This window comes from Humulus lupulus, chromosome 1 (genome assembly GCF_963169125.1).
Source record: "Humulus lupulus chromosome 1, drHumLupu1.1, whole genome shotgun sequence".
In the NCBI taxonomy this organism is placed as follows: domain Eukaryota; kingdom Viridiplantae; phylum Streptophyta; class Magnoliopsida; order Rosales; family Cannabaceae; genus Humulus; species Humulus lupulus.
In genome coordinates, this window is record NC_084793.1 from 77,964,421 (window position 1) to 77,985,551 (window position 21,131).

Genomic DNA, 21,131 nt, shown 5'->3' on the forward strand with positions numbered 1-21,131 from the left:
TTCTCGTCTCCCTCTCTCACACACATTTCTGCTCTCCCTCTCTCACACACATTTCCTCAATCTCAGTCCGAGCACCACCACGACCACCGCCACCCCAATCTCAGTCTACCCCTCTGTCCGAGCACCACCACTGCCCCCACGCCACGCTGGAGTTTCGTACCCCACGCCATAGTGTATTAATTTTGTATGTATTAATTTTTTAGTTTTAATTGTTTGTATGTAGTTTTTTTTTATTTTTATTTTTTATATTTATTTTAATTGTATATTGTATATATATCTATATATGACGTGCAAGTGTACTATTTATTATGAGAGTTTTCAGTATAGAAAAATGAAATTGAAAGAAAAAAAATCAGATTATTAATGTACGTTTTTATTATTTTTTTTGTATTAATTATATTATGGTTTATGTTGATTTGTGTTGTAATTTTATTTTAATAAATATTTTGTTGTTCTAGTTATTCTAGGTTTGTTTGTTGTTCTAGTTACAAAATAATAAATGAAAAGATTAATAAAATTTATCCAATTATTTAAAAAAATAAATTTGTGTAAAAGTTGAATAATAATTTATTTGTAAAATTATTATTAAATAAATAATAAAAGTTTGATATAACATTATCTAATTAAATAATTTAATTTAATTTAATAAAAGTTTGAAAATTTAGTTAAGAAAAATTATTAATTTTTTTATCAAATATTATTATCTAATATTAACTAGTATTAAATTATTTGAATATAAAAATTGATAATTGTATTTAATAAAAGTTTTAAAAAATTAATAATGATTAATTAAATAAATAATAAATTATTTTAAGAATTTTTTTTAATCTGTTTATTAAATATTATTATCTAATATTAACTAGTATTAAATTATTTGAATATAGAAATTGAAAATTTTATTTAATAAAAGTTTTTAAAATTAATAATGATTAATTAAAAAACTATATATCATATATTAATTTATTTTATAATTTTATAATTATTTTCAATTGATTTAATTAATTAAATAGTAAAAGTTTGATATAACATTATCTAATTAAATAGTTTAATTTAATTTTTCTTATTAAATAACATTATCTAATTAAATAATTTAATTTAATTTAATAAAAGTTTGAAAATTAGTAATAAATAATAAATTATTTTAACAAAAATTATTAATTTGTTTATTAAATATTATTATCTAATATTAACTAGTATTAAATTATTTAAATATAGAAATTGATAATTTTATTTAATAAAAATTTTAAAAATTGATAATGATTAATATAATGATAATTGTAAGTGATATTATTTAATTTAGTTAATTAGTATTATTATAATTAATTGAAACTTATTAAAAAATTAATTAGAATTTAATTTATTTTTTCTATCCCGGTATGCTTGTGATTGATGGTTGTTGACTACAACCATCAATTACAAGGATATTGACATAGAAATGATTAGTTTAGAATATTAATAATAAAATAATGAATGAATTTTTTTAATTTGAATAACATTATCTAATAAAACATCATAAAATAACATAAGATATTATAATATTGCATAAGATTTAAAAAATGATAACAAATTTTTTTGTTAACCATTCCTATTCACATTATTAAAACTCACAGACTCTTATAACACTTTAGATGACAATTGACAAGACTTGGAGAACATTGAGAAATCGTGCTTGTCAAGAATATTGGAATGGTCTACAATCTTTTTTGACGATGGCCTTGGAACATATGGATTCTGATGGAAGAATTAGGTGTCCGTGTGTCAAATGCATAAATAATAGGCTTGAAATTTACCTATTGTCGAAGCACATGTATTCGATAGGGGTTTTTATCAAGGTTATGAGCGGTGGATTTATCATGGGGAAACAAAACTAGATGTTGTTGATGAGGTGGTTGATGAGGATGAAGTTGACGAGATGATTCCCATAGTGGAGGACTTCCTCTTACCGAAAACTGAGCAAGTAGACAATAATTACGACGCGAGTCAGTATTGCGACGAGTTGTTTGATGAGATTGAAACTGAGTTGTATCCTGGATGTGATTGGATTTCTTCCCTTAAATTTTTAGCTAAGCTATTACATTTGAATGTTAGAGGGGAGATTCCTAACAACATATTCAATGAATTATTGAAGTTGTTAAAGCTTTCCTTTCTGAAGGAAAATAAAATTCCATCAACATACTACGAGGCTAAAAAGAGATTGAAGAAATTAGGGTTGGGATACGAGTTGATTCATGTGTGCCAATATGATTGCTACTTATTTTACAAAGAGTATGCAAACAAAGAGGAATGTCCAGTTTGCGGAAGTAGTCGATGGGTTACTTTTGAAAAAACTAAAGGAAAAAAGGTGTCGCATAAGGTGATGCGTTACTTTCCATTAACACCCCGGTTGAAAAGACTATACAGCTCAAGGCTTACACGAAGGACATGCTATGGCACCACACTGGGAAATCGAAAGATGATGGGGTGATGCGACACTCGATGGATGGGACGGCATGGAAGAACTTTAATGTCAATCATCCTGCTTTTGCAAGTGATCCTAGGAATGTTTGTTTAGGCTTAGCTGCTGATGGATTTAATCCATTTGGAAACATAAACCTAGCATACAACATGTGTCCTATGGTGTTAGCGAACTATAACCTTCCACCTTGGTTATGTATGAAAGACAATAATTTGATGCTAGCCATCCTTATTCCTGGTCCAAAATCACCGAGTAAGGACATAGATGTATTTCTAAGACCATTGGTGGATGAGTTGAAGGAGTTGTGGGTTAACGGAGTTGTGGCTAGAGATAGTACGACCAACACTATGTTCAAGCTGCGCGTAGCCCTTTTATGAAAGTTAATGATTTTCCAGGCCAAAGTGGTTTGTCTGGATAGAGTGGTCAGGGATACAAAGCTTGTCCCATATCTAATGAAGAAAAATATCATTTGGTTGAAATCCCACGACTGTCATGTTATAATGCAGCGATTACTATCAATGGGTGTTCGCAAGTTTTCTCCCAAAAGATATATCGACCACCTTTTCTGAACTATGCAATATTTTCAGGCAAGTATGTTTGAGGACTATAAATGTTAGGAAGCACAAAAACACCTTGTTTTGATATTATGGAAGATGGAGTTCATTTTTCCTCTAGCGTTTTTTGATATAATGATTCATTTGGTCTTACATTTGCCGGAAGAAGCAATTTTGGGTGGACCGGTATTTATGAGGTGGATGTATCCTTTTGAAAGGTCCATGAAAAAATTGAAGAACTACGTGGGAAATAAAGCTTGTCGTGAAGGGTCGATAGCTGAAGGCTATGTTGCTGATGAGGCTTTGACATTTTGTTCGATGTATTTCAAACGGGTTGAAACAAAATTTAACCGTCTTGATCGCAATGAAGATGTGGTGTATGTCCCACGACACCTTTCTGTGTTTCAATCTCAATGTCGTCCCCTAACAAAGGGAACTCTCAAGCCTCTCGACCTTGCGACTCGTGAAATGGCTGAATGGTTCATACTTGACAATTCTCTTGAAATTCAGGATTACTTAGAGTAAGTTTATTCCCTTTAAAGTGAAATTTATGTTCATTCCAAATTGTTTTATCTAATATAGTCAACTCATTCAAATTTATAGCGAACACCTAGAAGAGATCAAACTGAAATACCCAGATGGTGATCATAATTTTTTACACAAGAAAAATTTTCACCTGTGGTTTTATAAGAAGGTAAAACTGAGATTATTTTTAAACCTTCGTTGTTACACAAGCTTGGATCTTTAGAGAATGGTGATGAGTTGCTAGCTTTAGCATCTGGGTCAGATCACTTGGCAACCTACTACGAAGGTTGTATAGTTAACGATGTTCGATTTATCGCTTATGACCGAGATCAAAAGCGCACCACACAGAATAGTGGAGTGTCTGTTGTGGGAACTGAAGGTTTTAACTATTATGGCACGCTTCAAGAAGTACTGGTGTTATCTTTCACTGGTGAATATTCAATTGCATTGTTTCAGTGCAAATGGTTTAACACTGATCCAAGCAAGAAGAAAACAATCACTAAAAATAATATCACTAGTATAAACATCAGTAGCGAATGGTACAAAGATGAGTCGTATATACTTGCTAGCCAAGCTAAGCAAGTATTCTATCTCGATGATCTACTTAGAGGTCAACATTGGAAAATTGTTGAGGATGTCAATCATCGTCAAATGTGGGACATCGAGGACGATGGAGCTGATGCTGATGTTGCTGTTGTACATGACATAAGCTCATCAAATTTTGTGTTGACCGTGGATCTCGGTCAGTTGGTTATGGAATCTCATGAACCTGCAACATATATTGGCACTACAAAATTCACCTGCTGATCAATTGGATGATAATTTCGTAAATGACGACTTAGGCGAAGAAGAAGTCGTTGAAAAAGATGAATTGCTAGTTGATATTTGTGAAGATGATGTTAATCATGTGTCTCTGATTGATGTTAATTTAATTAATTATGAAAGTGATACTGATTATTCTACATAGTTTTTATATTTTTGTAATAAAGACAATCATTTAAAATATAATAGATGAGACTTGTAATCATTTTGTTCATTTCCATTGGTGATATTTGATACTAACTAATAATTTTATACTAACTAATAATTTTTGTTCCTAAGTACAATGTCAGCTGATATAGCCACCTCTCATGTAGGAGATGGTGGTGGTCTAGACCCGCCAGATCCTTGTAGAGTACCCTCTTCCTGTGAGTCAGGTTAATAATAATTTTCAAATTTTGTTCATAGCTTGAAAGTCAAGCTCAACGAATGTTTAATATATATTAATATTTCAAATTTTGGTGATTGTTGAAAATGTGGATAGTTGAACTGCCGAGAAGAAAGGGTCGTGGCCTGGCTAATAACATACCACTTGAAATTCCAAGGCGTAATGCCGGGAAACCACTAGATCTTCAACTTGATCCTAGGACGGACAAAGTGGTTGCCTTGGAGGACCAAGCTTTTGTCCGCGAGATAGGCCTCCAAGTCACCTTGTTGTTGCCAGGACATTACTTGGATTTTGCTGATGTACCTTAATAATTTAAGGAGCAAGTCATACAAAAGATGAAGGTAAGAAATTAGAACAAGTCTTAAGGTATAATTTTTTTATTAAAATCATTTACAAACTAAACTAACGTGTTATTTTTTTAATGTAGCATTTTTATAATGTTGATGGTCATCCAGAATTCGAGAGAGTTATGAAAACTATCTAAACAGAGATGCGCAAAAGATATTCTGAGAGAAAGAACATCAGACATACTCACTTCAAAAAATATTACTCTAAGCCGGAAGATTTGGAGAGTGTTCTCATTGCCCCACCTGACCATTGCACCAAGGAGAGTTGGAAAGATATTGTTCAGTTGTTTTTTAGCCCAAAATTTATTGCGGGATCCAACCAAAACAAGAAAAACAGAAAAGAAATGAAGTATACATCGACGTAAGGCACAGAATCGTTGGCAGCTAAGCGTCACCAATTTGTAAGTAAAAATATTAATTTAATTTAACAAAATTATACGTTCTAACATACTATCTCTACATTTGTATAGGCGAACCCTGATGAATATGTTATTGATACTTGGAAAGATAGCCATTTGAGAAAATCGACAAAAGTTTTTGTCAACGACGCAGCTTGAGAAACTTTTGTAAGTTTAAACTTGTGTTATTATTTTCATTAAACTATGTTACTGTTGTGTTTCTGTAACACTTTTTATGAACATGAAAAAATGACGGAAGAGCTTGAGAGGGCACGGCTTCAAAGCCATTCTCAAGGACCGATGGAGGGATCTGAAACTAGATCTGCTGCTGATTCCTCGTCGATCGATCAATACGAGATTATGAGTAAAGTACTTGGGGAGAGGTCTGACTTTCAAAGAGGAGTGGGTTATAGCAAAGGCAAAGGGAAAAAATCAGCTTCCGCTCCACAAGTCAAAGTCAGTCACAAGCCCAACCTGCTCATACCCCTCAAGAAGACATGGCTACTATGGCGGAGATGATGAAGTCAATGCGTGAAGAGATCCGGATGTTGAGATCTCAACAAGGTCCATCTAGTAATCCTCAGCATACCAGTTCAGAAACTGAGTCGCGGTTTGACAGCCTTCTGCAACGATATTTACCATCACAACCTGAAGGTGGTATATTTTCTCAAAGTCCACCTCCTTGGTCGATGCCACAACAACAACAACATTTTCATCCACCTCAACAGAATTCTCCTAACATGTATGGAGGTACATCACAACAATTTCGGTACATGTATGGACGCTCCTCCCAATCCCTTCCTTTTTATTACCCCGACGTCCCTATAGGATCTCAGATGTCACATCCTAGGCATCGTGACTTTGAGGATTCATCGCAGCAGTAGCAACCATAACAAATATATGGTCAATTTGTGAGTTCATCGCAGCAACAGAGGTATGGTCAGTTTGAGAGTTTATTGCATCAGTCTCCCTCGACACGACCACATACTTGACAATTTGGATTATCTTCGCAGCAACAGTCTCCACAAGCTTATTACCCTCCACCACCAGCACCACAGTTTGCTTCACCACCATTGTCGCGCCCTAACATTGGTGATCAAGATATTGACCTGAATGTTAATGAATATTTCACACCTGGTTGCCCGATCCAAACAATAATAATTAGTTTACGTTTTTAATTAAATTAAGACAATTGATATTTTATTATATTTATTTTATAATTAGTTTATATGTAATTAAAATAAGACAATTGATTTTTTTATTATGTTAATTTTATGATTAATAATAATGCTTTTTTTGTTTGATTTATATTAATTGTGTTATTAATTTTAATTTATGTTAAATATTATTATCTTTAAATAAGTATTATATGTATATTTATTATTAAATAAAATAAAATGAATTATTATATTTTAATATTATTAATTTATTACCGGCAGATTAATAGAGGTGGGACCTGCTGGTTTTAAATGAGGTAAACGAGGTTGACTATTATTTTTCATCGGTGGAGTCCCTCCTCTATTAATCCACCGGTATTAATAGAATACCGGCGGGGTGCCAATCTGCCTATAATACCACTAATTACCAACCGAGCATTACCGGCGGAGCATTACCGGCAGACGCCTGCTGGTAATATCCATGACCGGCAAAAGCCTCCGCCGGTAATACTACCTTTTGGTGTAGTGGGTGAACTTTGTTTTATGTTAGAAAGCAATTTATGTTTTTTTTCTAATTATTTATGAGTGTTGAAAATATTAAGTTATTAAGTATATGTTTTAATGATATGAGTTAGTTAGAATTGTGATTTTTTATTTTATTTTTTTAAAATTTACTATTTTTTTAAAAATATTTCGAAAAAGACCTACAGAGACGACATATCATTGCTGTAGGGTCCAAAATTAAAAGAAAAATTCTGAAAAACACCTACAGAGACATGTCGTCGTTGTACGTACCAAATTTTTTTTTTTTTTAAAAAGACCCACAGAGACGACATGTCGTCGCAATAGGGTCCAATAAAAAAAATTGATTTTACGAGTGTCCTACTACAACGACTCTACTACGACGACACCAAAATGTCGTCGCAATAGGTATTTACACATACAGACCTATTGCGACGACATTTTTGTGACGACATGTCATCTTTAAAAGCCTACAAAAACGACTTCGTGACCTACAGAGACGACTTTTGTCGTCATTGTAGGCCTATTTTCCTGTAGTGACAACTTATATATATATATATATTTATATAGCTAAACAAATTTTTGTATAGTTGACTTCTAGAGATCAATTTTTGTGGGAGTTATGTGACATAAGATAGTTTGTTTAGGTTTAGGTTTATGTATTGTTGTCTAATATTATTTTGTTTTTGTGTTATATGTTTTAGTTGTTTAGGTTTATGTATAGTTGTTTTCATGTTGATTTTTAGTTGTTTAAGTTTATATATAGTTGTTGTATTGATGTCTAATTCATGATGTTTAGTTGTTCTCTGATATATTTTGAATTTAAAAAAAAAAAACATGTTAGTAAGCAATGTGTTGACTTCTAGTTGTTCAATTGTTAATTTTTATTTATTTTTTATTGCGGTGGGTTGATGTCTCATTGTTGTCCGATTGTTGTTTTTTAGTTGTCTTTTAATGTGTTAGTATGTAGTGGGTTGATGTCTAGTTGTTGTGCATTGTTATTTTCTAGTTGTTTTTTTGAAATTGTATTGCAGTGTGTTGCTTTTTTAAAATATAATGGATTGCACTGAGTTGTTGTGAGGTTGTTGTTTTTGTGTTATTTAGATTTTATGTATGTTTGTTTTCATGTTAATTTTTAGTTGTTTAAGTTTATTTATAGTTGTTTTGTTGTTGTGTTGATGTCTATTTGTTGTTTAGTTATTTGCAGATATATTTTGATTTAAAAAATATATATATATTAGCGTGCAGTGGGTTAATGTTTAATTGTTTCATCGACACCGTATTTTTGTAAATATAAAACTTAAAATGAATGTATTTTCCGAAAACTTACGGTACTATTATAAAAAAAAAAAATCAGGGGACCGTAAAATAGTATATTTTTTAAAAAACCCTAAACAAAACAACGTTGTGTAGGATTGATTGATGTTCGGAATTATGTTGATCTAGCTAAACAATATAAGTGATATAATCAAACCCCAAAATTCTAATTAATTATAATTTTTTCCCAAATAAACACTGATCATGCATTATTGGTCAACCAATAAAAGGGTCTCTTCTACTTATGTGACAAGGAAATAAAAAGAAAACTTTGGGGTGGGTCCCTCGTTACTATGCATCACCTTTGTAGAATCTTTCAATATATAATGTATAGTTACATAAACAGATCGATGAGTAGTATATAACCATCGATATTGATCATATATAAATGGGCTTGTCTTGTTGGGACTGATAATTGTCCCTTGAGGGCCCCAATTCACCTATCCAAAAATGATGATACCATCTGTTTTTATAGGAAGCTGGTCTGGAAGATTCCAAGTAGCTAGTAATCCAAATTCGATTACCGTAATAATAAGGGCAATATTATTATGGGGCACCCGACAGAGGCAGAAACATTTTCCAGGGAGGCCAAAAATTAAAAATAAAATTTGAGGGGGCCAAGCATGTAATTTTTTAAAAGATTAAAGAAAATTATTAAAAAGAAAAAAGGGTATGTAATTTTTTTTTTCCATCAAAATTTGGGGACCAAGGCCTTTTACCTAGTGTGTAGATTCGTCCCTACAAATGCATATATATAGGTCTCACAAATATTAAAACAACACTACAAGATCACGTTTCGAGTAAATTTAGATTTGATGGGATGGAATAATTTTTAAAATGTGATTTTGTAGTCAAATTAGAAAGGATATTGACAAAATTAATCCAACAACCTAAATAATTTTAGTTTTATTGAAAAACTTAAAATTAAATTACTACTTTTTGTATCACCTTATTTACTTTTAATTTATTGTGGACAAATGATTAACTCAATCATTATTATTATCTTATATTTTTAATACAATTTAATTTTATCTTCCTTTTATCAAGCCAGCGAAAGAAATGAATGTGAGTACTCGTGGAGTGTTTTGGTTTTAAACAAAGTGGAAAAAAAGAAGAAAACACCATGCACTTAACCGGTGTGAGATCTGGATGGAAGTGGTGGTACAATGACTTTACTAGAGATTTGATGCCTGAGTGTGACATTATTTGCATTATGAATTATATATGGTGTTCGTACCTTATTATTCACTGCACATATGTTATATGAAAGCAAAAGTCTAAACACACGCTGCTTCATTATAAGAGAATCAACAGATGTGGTTATCGGACAAACAAAGAAAGACATCACTAGATGTCATTTCAAAATTATAAGGAACAAACCTTATTCTGAGTATAATTAATATAAGCATATCATAAAAAATGAACCAACTTAAGTGAAGAATTAAGTTTGTTATTTGTGATACTTAATCATTGATAGACGAGGAGTATAGCCTACGTAGACGTACGGATGGGAGAAATCTTTGATTAGCAAACTAATTTATAATTTCTGAAATTAAACTCTGAGATTTTGTTATTATTAGACTTTTGCTTTTGCAAGTACACCTCAAATGGGATACTCAACACTATATACTATGCATGCGCATGCGCTCACATATATAATTAAGTGAAGTTATGTAATAATTTAAATGCAAGATAAAATCTATAATTGTTATATAATATGTGTTTTAGCGTTGCTCAAGACGAAACAAAATCATGATTTCAAAATGTACTATTAAAAAATACTGTTCTCTCTTAAAAAAAAACCAAATATTTACCCTAATGAGATTATTTATTTATAAAATAGTTTAGTATACTTTATTATTAACTCTAATAAGTTATAAGTTGTTTCTTTTTGGCTGAGTGGATACGGACAAGTTTTCTCTGAACTATCCTGTAGAATGCTGTGGTGAGAGTTTAAAGCCTAGAGCAGGTAGATGCATAAAAACTATTGAGATCAATGTGAATGTTCCATTACAACTTTCCTTGGCGTTTTCCTCTTTGCATATATATAATATGCTGACAAAAAAAAAAAAGAACTGGTACAACATGCACTAGTGCGTAGGTAACGTACGTACCCTTTATATAAATATAATTGGCCTTTATATATAAACTTACAGTTCTAAATATACTAAAAAAATATAAAAATACAAACACACTGTTTTGTGAATTCGACGTTCGACCATCATATTTTCACTCCCAATTCAAGTAAAAATACATCCATCTCATTTGTCTAAATTTAGAACAACCAATTTATTATCAATACATTTGTCTATTGCGATGGCAAAATTAAAGCAGTGCCACATATGTTCCGTCAAAGAGGTAAAAAATTAATAATCTGATATCAATTTCTAGTTTGAACTTTCAACAAATTAATAGTACTACTGCGTATTCATTATTCTATACTGTATTGGTGTGGTTTTGGTTAGCTAGGTTTGGTTGGTAATGTTACTAATGTTGGTAGATATGGGTTATTGGTAACAATATTAAATGGCGAAAATGAATGTCCAACCTGCTTGGTAGGATCATTTTTTATTTATTTTTATCTACAGGGTTTTGTAGGTGCTATATTTAAGACGTGGAAAAATGCAACGAATTAATATTCGATCATATAGGTTTTAAGGACTATTACTTAAAATGACTTTTTGAGACCGGCTAATCAAAAAGATTAAATTACTTTGCCGAATAGTTAAACCAACTATCTAGATCATAAACTTTATGACTAATTAACACATGAATCTCCATCAACCCACGTGATGTTTCAAACTGCTAATAAACATTTTTTGGATGGAAAAAATAGGGGTGAGAGAGCAAGCTAGTCCGGTAGGAAAATAATTAATATTAATCAATCTTTAGTTTTTTGTAAATCTAACAGCTCTAAAATATACTTTAAAATCAAAAGTGTCATTATATAAAAATATAAAAAATAGAAATCAACTTATAAATGATCACACAAACGTTCATCCCTCTAAAGTCATCTAGATAATATATCTCATCCTATAGGACCTAGATCCTATATATATATATAGCTTACATATTATATAAATGACTATCAAACGCTATTTTGTATTTAACAGAATTTGGTATGACTTTAACATAATATACTAAAAATAAAGTTACAGTTTAACAGTAATGTTAAATAACCTTTCGCACCCTTTCAGAAGTACACATATCCTCTTAAGAGTACACAACCTTTCGCATTTAGTAACACATTACAAATAGATAAACATTATCTCATCAAACCTCCTCTCTCATCATTATAAACTCTCAAATAATAAAAAATACCTCCTGAAACATATTGGGGATGAGATAAACGAAAATTGCTATCAAACGGTATTTTGTATTTAACAGAATTTAGTATGATTTAATAGAATTTGGTATGACTTTAATAGAATATACTAAAAAAAAAATTACAGTTTAACAGTAATGGTAAATAACCTTTCGCACCCTTTCAGAAGTACACATCCTTTCAGGAGTACACATCCTTTCAGGAGTACACAACCTTTCGCATTCAGTAACACATTACAAATAGATAAACATTATCTCATCAAACCTCATCTCTCATCATTATAAACTCTCAAATAATAAAAACTACCTCCTGAAACATACTGGGGACGAGATAAACGAAAATTATGGTACTTTTTGCTTGTGGGATTTTAGAAACTAAAAGGAGAGAAAAGAACGCAAGAAAAGGAACTAATACCAACTCATCGGTTTCATTTGATTCTGGCTATATGGCATAGCGTTCTTATTGACACTACAACAAAAACCCATTTCCATAACACAAAAATTTAACACTTTTAAAAAAGTATTATAATATATATGAGTGTATATGTATATAGGCAGGACTTATAGCAATTTGGCGCCTAACTTTCCCCAGCCCCCCAAAATTTTTCACACGGTCCCAATTTACCAAAAAAAAAAAGAAAAAACCCATTTTCACATGGTCCCAGTCAGTCCCTGATTCCCCTCTCTCTCTCTTGTTTCTCTATGTCTACCCCCTTTCTCTCTCTCTTCGTTTCTCGACCAATCTGTCTAGGAGGAGGACGATTAATCTTGCCCAGGTACGTTTTCCTCTCTTCGTGTAAATGTGTATGAATACCCATTTTCAAGTTCGACATTTTCAGTTCTTCTCTGCGCAGGCTTTGTTTTTCAAGTGGGTTTTTGACATTGCACTTTATTTCGAATCCAGTCCAACATAATCTTAACTAATTCTCTGTGCCAAAAAAACCTCAGCAAGGTTAGTGTTTTAATCTCATCTCATCAATTATGTTTACTTTATTTTGTTGTTATTGAATTTGCCTTTTGGATTCATTTAGAATGATTTTGATGATTTGCTTTAGGGTTTGATCCTCTGTAATTTTGATTTAATTTGTTTTGTTAGGTCTTCGCTTTGGACATAATAACTAAATTTTGAGGAAGCTTCTACACCAAACTCGAAGAAATCATTCGAGGTTGCTTCTACTCTCTCGACAATATATACGACTCTTTTTCTTTTCCAAGCTGAGATGTTTGAGTAGATTTTCATGCACTTAAATACTTATCTGGGATTTTTATTTTTATTTGGGTTTTTTTATTATTATTAACTTTTTATATTAACATGCATAATTTGGGAATTGATTTATGAAATTTGGGTTACTAATCCTAGATATCTTCATATTATTTTTCCCCGAAATCAAATCCATCTCACGGCCCTCACCAGCCTTCTTTGTCCCCTCGTTCGTCGTTTGTCAGCGTCCATCTCGACGCTGCTCTACACATAATTTTTTTCTTCTACCCTTTGCAAATCAGGTTGGCTATGGATTTTTCTTTCTCTTCTTAGTTTATTTTCATCTTTCTGTCCCATTTTTGTGTCAAAATTGGCTTTAGGGAAATCTTAGTTTCTTTCTCTCCCTCAAATCAATTCATGATCAAAGATATCCATAAAATTTGGGTCTATTGCTCTCTTCATTTTTGGAAGGCTCAAACTTTTTATTATTGCCAACTCCATTTTGGGAGCTTGCGTTTATAGTTGAGTTTTCCTTATATGAGTTTATGTACTGATACCTCCATAAATATGTGAGCTACTTTCATACCTCGTCGTTGATCTTTCTTGTATGGTCGAGAAGAGAGTTCAATATGAAGTCGTAAGAGTTTCGAAGAATTGTGGGATGGTCAAATTTGAGACATGATGGTGTTGCTTGGATAGTAGCTTATGGGATTTTAGATTTTCCATTTTGCTTTGTGTTCTTTAATCTTTAATTTTTTAAATATATGTGATGTTATTTTCCCCTGGTACTTTATTTGAGGTGTTTGGAAAAATACATTTTGATTTGTGATGATTCGGAATTTTGTGGTCAACTTTTGAGATAAATTTTGTCATTTTTCTTATTTTGAGATTTCAATATGTGTTTGTTAAAATGACTCACGGACTGTGATCTAAGAAAATGTATAGTTTCAAATCAGAAATGATCATATGTTACGTGGCAGCAAAACCAACAATGTAAGATATTTTTATTTTCCTTTCAAGTGTTTGTTAACATGTTTATATGAGAATGTGGTTGTTTTTCCATTTCCCCTGTGTTATTGTATATTTATTACTTTTCAACTGCTGCATATTGCCATGTTGCATTATTAGGTCAAGAGTTGCATGGATAACAATAAAAGTTCATGTTTTTGGATTAGTATTAATTGACTTGCATTATACAATACATTGTACTTTATTTCAAATCCAGTCCAACATAATCTAAACTAATTCTCCGTGCCAAACAAACTCAGAGTATTTTCAGCATGGACAACAATAATTGGAGATCTATTCAAGGTGGTGAACCCATGATAGACAATACTGATTGGAGAACCCAGCTGCAACACGATTCGAGACAACGAATTGTCAACAAGATGTAAGTGTCTTTTGAAACAAGAGATACCTTGTTAATGGAAAATATTTAGTTGTACCTTAACCACTTAGGGCTTGATTGGATTGATTAAATAAAATAAAAATAAAAATCTTGTGTTCATTTTCAATTTTAAAAGATAGGAAACATGATTGGAAATCTTTATTTACTATGTGTATAGTAACATGTTTATCTCTTTTTGGAAATTATTCTAATAATTTTCATAAATACAAAAGACCAAACAAGATATCAAGGAAAACTTCACTTTTTAGTATTTTTATTTTTAAGAAAAACAAAACAAAAACAAAAATCAAGCCCTTAATAGTTTGATTTTATTCTTTATGAAGTTTCCATCTTCAAAATTTATCTTATTGTAAAAAATATATGAAAGGGTCATTTTCATTGACATATGTAATCTGATGTATTTACCGCAAGAATGGATACTTTGAAAAAGCATCTCCCGTTCTCGGGTCAAGATGGATTGCTTGAACTAAAGAAAATTGCTGAAAGGTTTGAGGAAAAGATTTACAGTGCTGCCCTAATGTACCTAGAACAATAATGTACATAACCCTTTGCCATCCAACCCCACTAATAGCAGAACCACAGATCCAAGTATAACAATGTGTTGTTAAATGGAAGCAAAAAATATGTATTTCTTAAGGGATACAAAATGCATATTTCAATCAAATTCTATTTTGTTCCATCCTCTTCCAAATTTTATGCTTTACTTTGGCATGTGGAGTAGTTATGTATGTAGTTATATAATAGCTCTTAGGAGCTTAATTTGGTAGTTAGAGGATCATGACTCATTCTCGTGGGGTCAGCTATCAGAAAAATATAATTTTTTTACATCTGCATTGGTAGGGATGTAATGGGGGAAGATAAATGCTCATTATTTCAAATTATCCCTGATAGAAGTTTTGGTTGGACAGGATCTGTTGTCATGCCACCTCAAGTACACAATCAAGGGAAATCACTTGTAATGCCATTGCCATCTAATAAAGGTCAAACTCGACAACAACTACTATCTCAGAATGTTCAGAATTCTGCTGTTGTTCAGTGTTCTTCCAGTGTATCATCTACTCTTCTTCCTCCCACAATCTTAAGTCAAAATATGCCTAGTAATTTTGCATCAACAACAACAATTAGGCCCCCAAAGTAACGGGTTACAGCAGCAGTTGCATGGAACTCAGACTGGTAACTCAAGCATGCAAACTAATCAGCACTCTGTGCACATGCGACAACAACAATCCAAAGTTCCAATGCAGCAACAATTGCAACAGAATGGAACTAATTTGCTTCCATCTCAGGCACAACAACCACAACAACAAATTGTGTCATAGATTCAGTCACAGCCGCAGATGCAGCAACAGTTGGGTTTACAACAACAGCCAAACCCACTACAACGTGAAATGAGGCTTCAACCATCAAGTCAAAATGTAATTGATCAGCAAAAGCAGTTATATCAACCATAGAGACCTCTTCTAGAGACATCATCAAGTATGTTGTTGCCTTGTATAGTTTTGCATTGTTTTAAAGGTTTCTATAATTATCAATTTTGCATTTCTCATATTATATTATGTGAACATCCTTTTGTAGCATCTGTTGATTCAGCTGCAACTGGACATGCGAGTGGAGTTGACTGGCAAGAAGAGGTTTACCAGAAGGTGTTATACCCAAAAATTGGAGATCAAGGACGTGGAAATAAATGTGACAAGTAGCAGTGCATGGTCAGTAAAAGACACGTTAATAGTCAATAAATACATTGACTCCTCAGAGTTGTGATAAAGTGACCCGGTAGACTGACGAAGAATTTGGACTGCTTCGAAGATGTCATAACCAAGCCAAGTGCACCTTGGTCCTAGGAGGCTAAGGAGAATGCATCCTAGGAGAGCTAAGGAGAGTGCATCCTAGGAGGCTAAGGAGAATGCATCCTAGGAGAGCTACGGGGAGTGCATCGAGGAGAACTCAAGAAAGTAGTCCTAGGAGACCCCAAGGAGGATGTGGTCCTAGGAGACCCCAAGAGAGTGATCCTAGGAGACCCCAAGGGTGAGATGCCAAGGAGGTTGCCTCGGACGTATCCGAGGTGAGAAGCTAAGGAGATTGCCTTGGACCACCTTGGTCCGAGGAGAAGCCAATGTGATTGGTTCGAGGAGAAACATGGCATACTAGAGGAGAGTGCCATGTTAGAGGAGAGAAGTGCATGTCCTACCACCTTGGTCCGAGGAGACCCCAAGGATTTGGTCCGAGGAGAAACATGGCATGCTAGAGGAGAGTGCCATGTTAGAGGAGAGAAGTGCATGTCCACCATGCACAAGTCCTCCCACCATGCACTTTCGACCAGCACTTGCATGAGTGGTCACTAGGAGGTGGATCAACTAGCTAGAGGAGACTAAGTCAAGATTCCCAGAGACAGCTTCAACAACATACGCGGGAATCTCTCATTCTTCCCACAAATGGGGGGTTTGTTACATTTCGAATTTTGAATGTTTCTTTGTAATTTAAATGTAATAAATATAATAAAATATCCCAGTTCTAAGGGATACCGTATGTATGACCCTAAGCCTATAAATAGAGAGCTTATGGGATGAGAGAGGGGCTTCTTCTGCTTCTTCTTTCTAGAGAGAGAAAATTGGGTCTGTGTATTCTAGAGAGAGAAAGTGCTGATATTTGAGAGAACTCTTGTATTTTCATAATCTGTACTGAAGAAAATCAGTTGGTTCAGTCCATCTGATCTTGAGTACAGATCTATAAATCACAACTCTAAGTGGATTAGGCTATTACCGACAATCGGGGCTGAACCACTATAAAATCTCTTGTGTTGTTTATCTTTCTGTTCATAAACTGACTGTTGTCGTTTACATTCTCTTGAAGGCTTGTCGTATTTGACGTTCTCACGTCGTTGGCTAAAAAGACAGTCAACAGAAGGTAATATGACTTGTTCATTAAATTGATTCCACCTATCAAGCTAGGATTCTGTAGCTATTATGGAAGTAATTAAGATAGTTGATGTGTATCTCTTGGAGAACTTTTTGTTTAGAAAAATGTAGTTTGAAAAGCTATTTGTGACATAAGAACTTTCATATTCCAATTTGGCTGAATATAAATGAAAATGAAACTTCTCCAAGCTCAATTCTTTGAATATAAATGAAAATAGTATGCCTCTTTTTTCGTTTTTCATTTTGGCTATGTAAGGTTTAGTTATGAGTGTTAAATTGATTTATGAAGGTAGGTTGTCAATCTCATTGTAACTTTGTCTTGAACAGGAAAAACATACCGTCTACGGGTGCATAATGTCGGTGTCTCAACTAATTTTGACAGGAATTCGCCACAATAGTTAGTTGTGTGAGCGAAAAGCAATAATTTGATTCAAAGTTTCAATTTTGAATTTTTCTTGCAAACGTTTCATCTGGGTATCAGTATAATTTCTATTTTAGTCACCATAATTGCTTAATATGGTTTTTTTTTTTCTGGGTTATTGATCTCTTATGTAATTGAAGTTAATTTTATTGCCTTTGAACTTATATTTATGTGAATTTCCATTTATTAATGCAGCATTTTGATTCATATCTTGTTAATGAATTTTCATAATTTAATCCGATAAAAATCAATTTTTTAGCTGGAGTTTATACTGCTTTTATTCATATTGTTTCTGATAGTTTTTAGTAAATTCTCTTACATGGTTAAATTGTGCCTACTGACTGCATAGTCAATGCATTACTTCATAAGACCACTCAAGATAGTTTTATATGTAGTTAAGGAGTCTAATTAGTTAGCATCAGGATTAGGACTCCTAGTGAGACTAATTAGGCTCTTGGGCTTTCATTAAAATTTTCAACCTTTATTTTTAATACATGTGCTCTGTAACTGTAAATTTTCTATATATAGGGAGCTTTGGAAGATGAACTATCCGCAACAGAGTGCCAGCAAAAACCTTAGACACAGTATGAAGATGGTAAGCTAAAGCTTTACTACATAATCATGAGGTGGTTATCCTAACTTTTCTATTGAATATAATGGTTGATTTAGTCACCATATTTCAGCACAGGAAGATGAGAATCTACAATAATATCTATTACTGATGTGTTATTTCTATCCTATTATATTGTACAATTCTCTACCAACAATTGGTTTCAAACTACTATGTTATCTGATTTCTGGGGTAGGGCATTAGGGTTGGACTCTAGGGAGGGCACCTGTATATGATGTTAATATGTAACTTGCTTCATTGACTTTGCAGTATTTCGACTTATATGGGTATCATGGAACCTCATTTGAGCAAACATATCGATGTTACCCTTCATCTTATATCGATAAGGTTAGTTTTGCTCCTCACTCGGTTCAGACTTCTTCTAGAATGTTTCACTGTTAGATGTTCTGTTTTTATATTTCAACAACCTCCTGCATTATTCAGTGTTTAGAGTCTATTATAGCTGTGATTTATGTGGTGTTTAGAATAGCCTACCAAAACCTTCATTAAAGTAAGGTGTTGGGATACAAAGAATCTAGAACATTACCTTCTAAGTTCATAAAAATTCTATGTAGATAATTTCCTCTGTTTGTATGGTTGCCAATTTTCCACCCATCCTTCACCAAATCTTTTACATCAATTAGCCAAAGAGCCAGTCTAAATTTAATTCATTTTTCTTATGCTATTTTTCTGGCATGCATGTTAACTATCTTTTGGTTGAGACAATGTATTCTTCAAAAATAGAATTTGAGCAGAAACATTATGTTATTTTAACCATTGCAATTTATTTTTATAGAAGCTAGAAGCTAAAAGTTAGATAAGAAAATGAGATAAAAATATTGCTTGACAATTTTATTGTGATAGTCTTGTCTCCATGAAGTTTAATAAAAAGGTCCAATTATTATGAGACATGTCTAGAATCCATTCTTTTTTGTTTTTCCTCTTCTTTTTTATATAATTCTTTTGGCTGCTCCTTCTCATGATTAATTAAGTATTGATTATATTTTTTAGCTCATTACAAGTGTTGAATCACAAATATTCAACACTTGCATATATTTAGATAAAGTTTACTTCATTCATTCTCTATTCTCTTTGATGAATGTGGTGCTATTTGGAGAGACCAGTGATAAGGAACACAGCATAATGAAAATTTCATCTATTTGCCATAATGGAGTTGTATTTTATTGTATGTATTTGGTTTCGATTCATGTTAGGGTGATTGGTGCAGGATAATTGGCCTTCTGTGATGTTTGCAATGGCAGGACGGGTGGTACTTAGCCTTGGAAATCTCTCAACTCAGTATGCTTGGGCTTTTGTTGGCTTATCAGTCACAAAAGTGATCACTACAAGCATAACAGTTGTTATAGGTCCTTTCTTTAATTCTCTCTCTCTCTCTCTCTGACCATTTCTAAATATTGATGTTTGTCTGTGTTGCTCTTATAGATACTGAATTTGTTGCTTCTGTTGCGATCTTTAATGGTGACAGGAACAACCTCGAATTACTTTTTAGACAATAGAATTAATAGAGCCGAGATCCTTTTCCCTTGCGTTGGCTGCTTCTTGGTTGTAGTTTGCCTTGCTTCTACTGTCCACTCATCTAATGCAGCTGATAATAAAGAAAAGCTTGAAGGTTTTTCATCTAAAGAGGGGTATGTTTCATTCATTAAATGTTAAGGTTATCAAAGAATTATCTTGTTTTCATTCATTTTTAAAAATAAAATCATCGAGCTTGTTGAGTGATGCAATTTTTACTTAATTGTTTTGTTTGATGGTGCACTTAAGGATAATGAGAATGAGCAGAAAACTAGCTATACCACTATAGATGGCACTGTAAAAGACAATAATTTTTAGTATGGAAAATCAATTAAAATTCTCACATTTAGATGAAAAGTGATAATCTTGTGTTGCAAAAATACTACACAACAATAGTTGGACATTCATCACCTGACATTCAAATCCAAACATCTCAGATTCTCTATCACATTTAATAATTATAACTCTTGCTCCAGGTGTTTGGGAAAAGCATTCTCATTGGACTATCCATATGTTTCATTGCTGGTGTTTGCTTTTCTCTATTCTCACCAACATTCAACTTGGCAACAAATGATCAATGGCATACATTGAAAGATGGGGTTCCTCACTTGGTTGTCTACACTGCATTCTTTTACTTCTCGGTATCTTGTTTTTGTCCTTGCTATAATCCTCACATCACATTCCTTTACTACCCTGTGCTGGACTTACCGAAATCATCATTCAAGGCTTATATGTTGAATATTTAAGACTACTTGCATACTTTAAGAACATTTTGTTGTTGATGACAGTGTTGAATGTTTTAAACTAATTTGTGGATTGTTAATATAATGTTGAATGTTTTTACTATTTGTTATTTTAAAATCAAGTTCATTTGATGATGCTAGTATATATTAGAAATCTAATTTTAATTATATAAAAAAATTAAAATATAATAGAATAAATTAGTGTTATATAAATGAATATATAATGAGAATTTAAACTTATCTAAATATTAAAATAATACAAAAAATGTGTTATAATATCTATTACAATAACACTTTTTATAAGTAAAGAATTTTGTTATGCAAACATTATTATATAACACAAATAATGTGTTATACTAAAGTGTAGTATAACACAAATTTATAAGTATTGAAATGTGTTATATAATCGACTATAAATAATATAATTAAACACTTATCTATTTATTAAAATAATACAGAAAGTGTGTTATCGTTGACAGTATAATAACACATCT

General features: G+C 32.5%; 1 protein-coding gene across 2 annotated transcripts; it reads left to right on the forward strand.

Moving 5' to 3' along the window:
• Positions 1–12,172: 12,172 nt before the first annotated feature.
• LOC133794856 (uncharacterized) lies at positions 12,173–20,724 on the forward strand. Of its 2 annotated transcripts, XM_062232287.1 has the most exons (10): positions 12,173–12,582; positions 12,661–12,758; positions 12,903–12,972; positions 14,276–14,397; positions 17,266–17,319; positions 18,280–18,346; positions 18,632–18,709; positions 19,590–19,728; positions 19,848–20,010; positions 20,371–20,724. In XM_062232287.1, exons 4-10 carry the CDS (start codon positions 14,288–14,290, stop codon positions 20,483–20,485), a joined length of 726 nt encoding a protein of 241 aa, XP_062088271.1. In that variant the 5' UTR covers positions 12,173–12,582; positions 12,661–12,758; positions 12,903–12,972; positions 14,276–14,287; the 3' UTR covers positions 20,486–20,724. The 2 variants fall into 2 exon arrangements, with proteins under 2 accessions (XP_062088271.1, XP_062088279.1); XM_062232295.1 differs by lacking the exon at positions 17,266–17,319 and having other exon boundaries at positions 12,176–12,582.
• Positions 20,725–21,131: the final 407 nt, after the last annotated feature.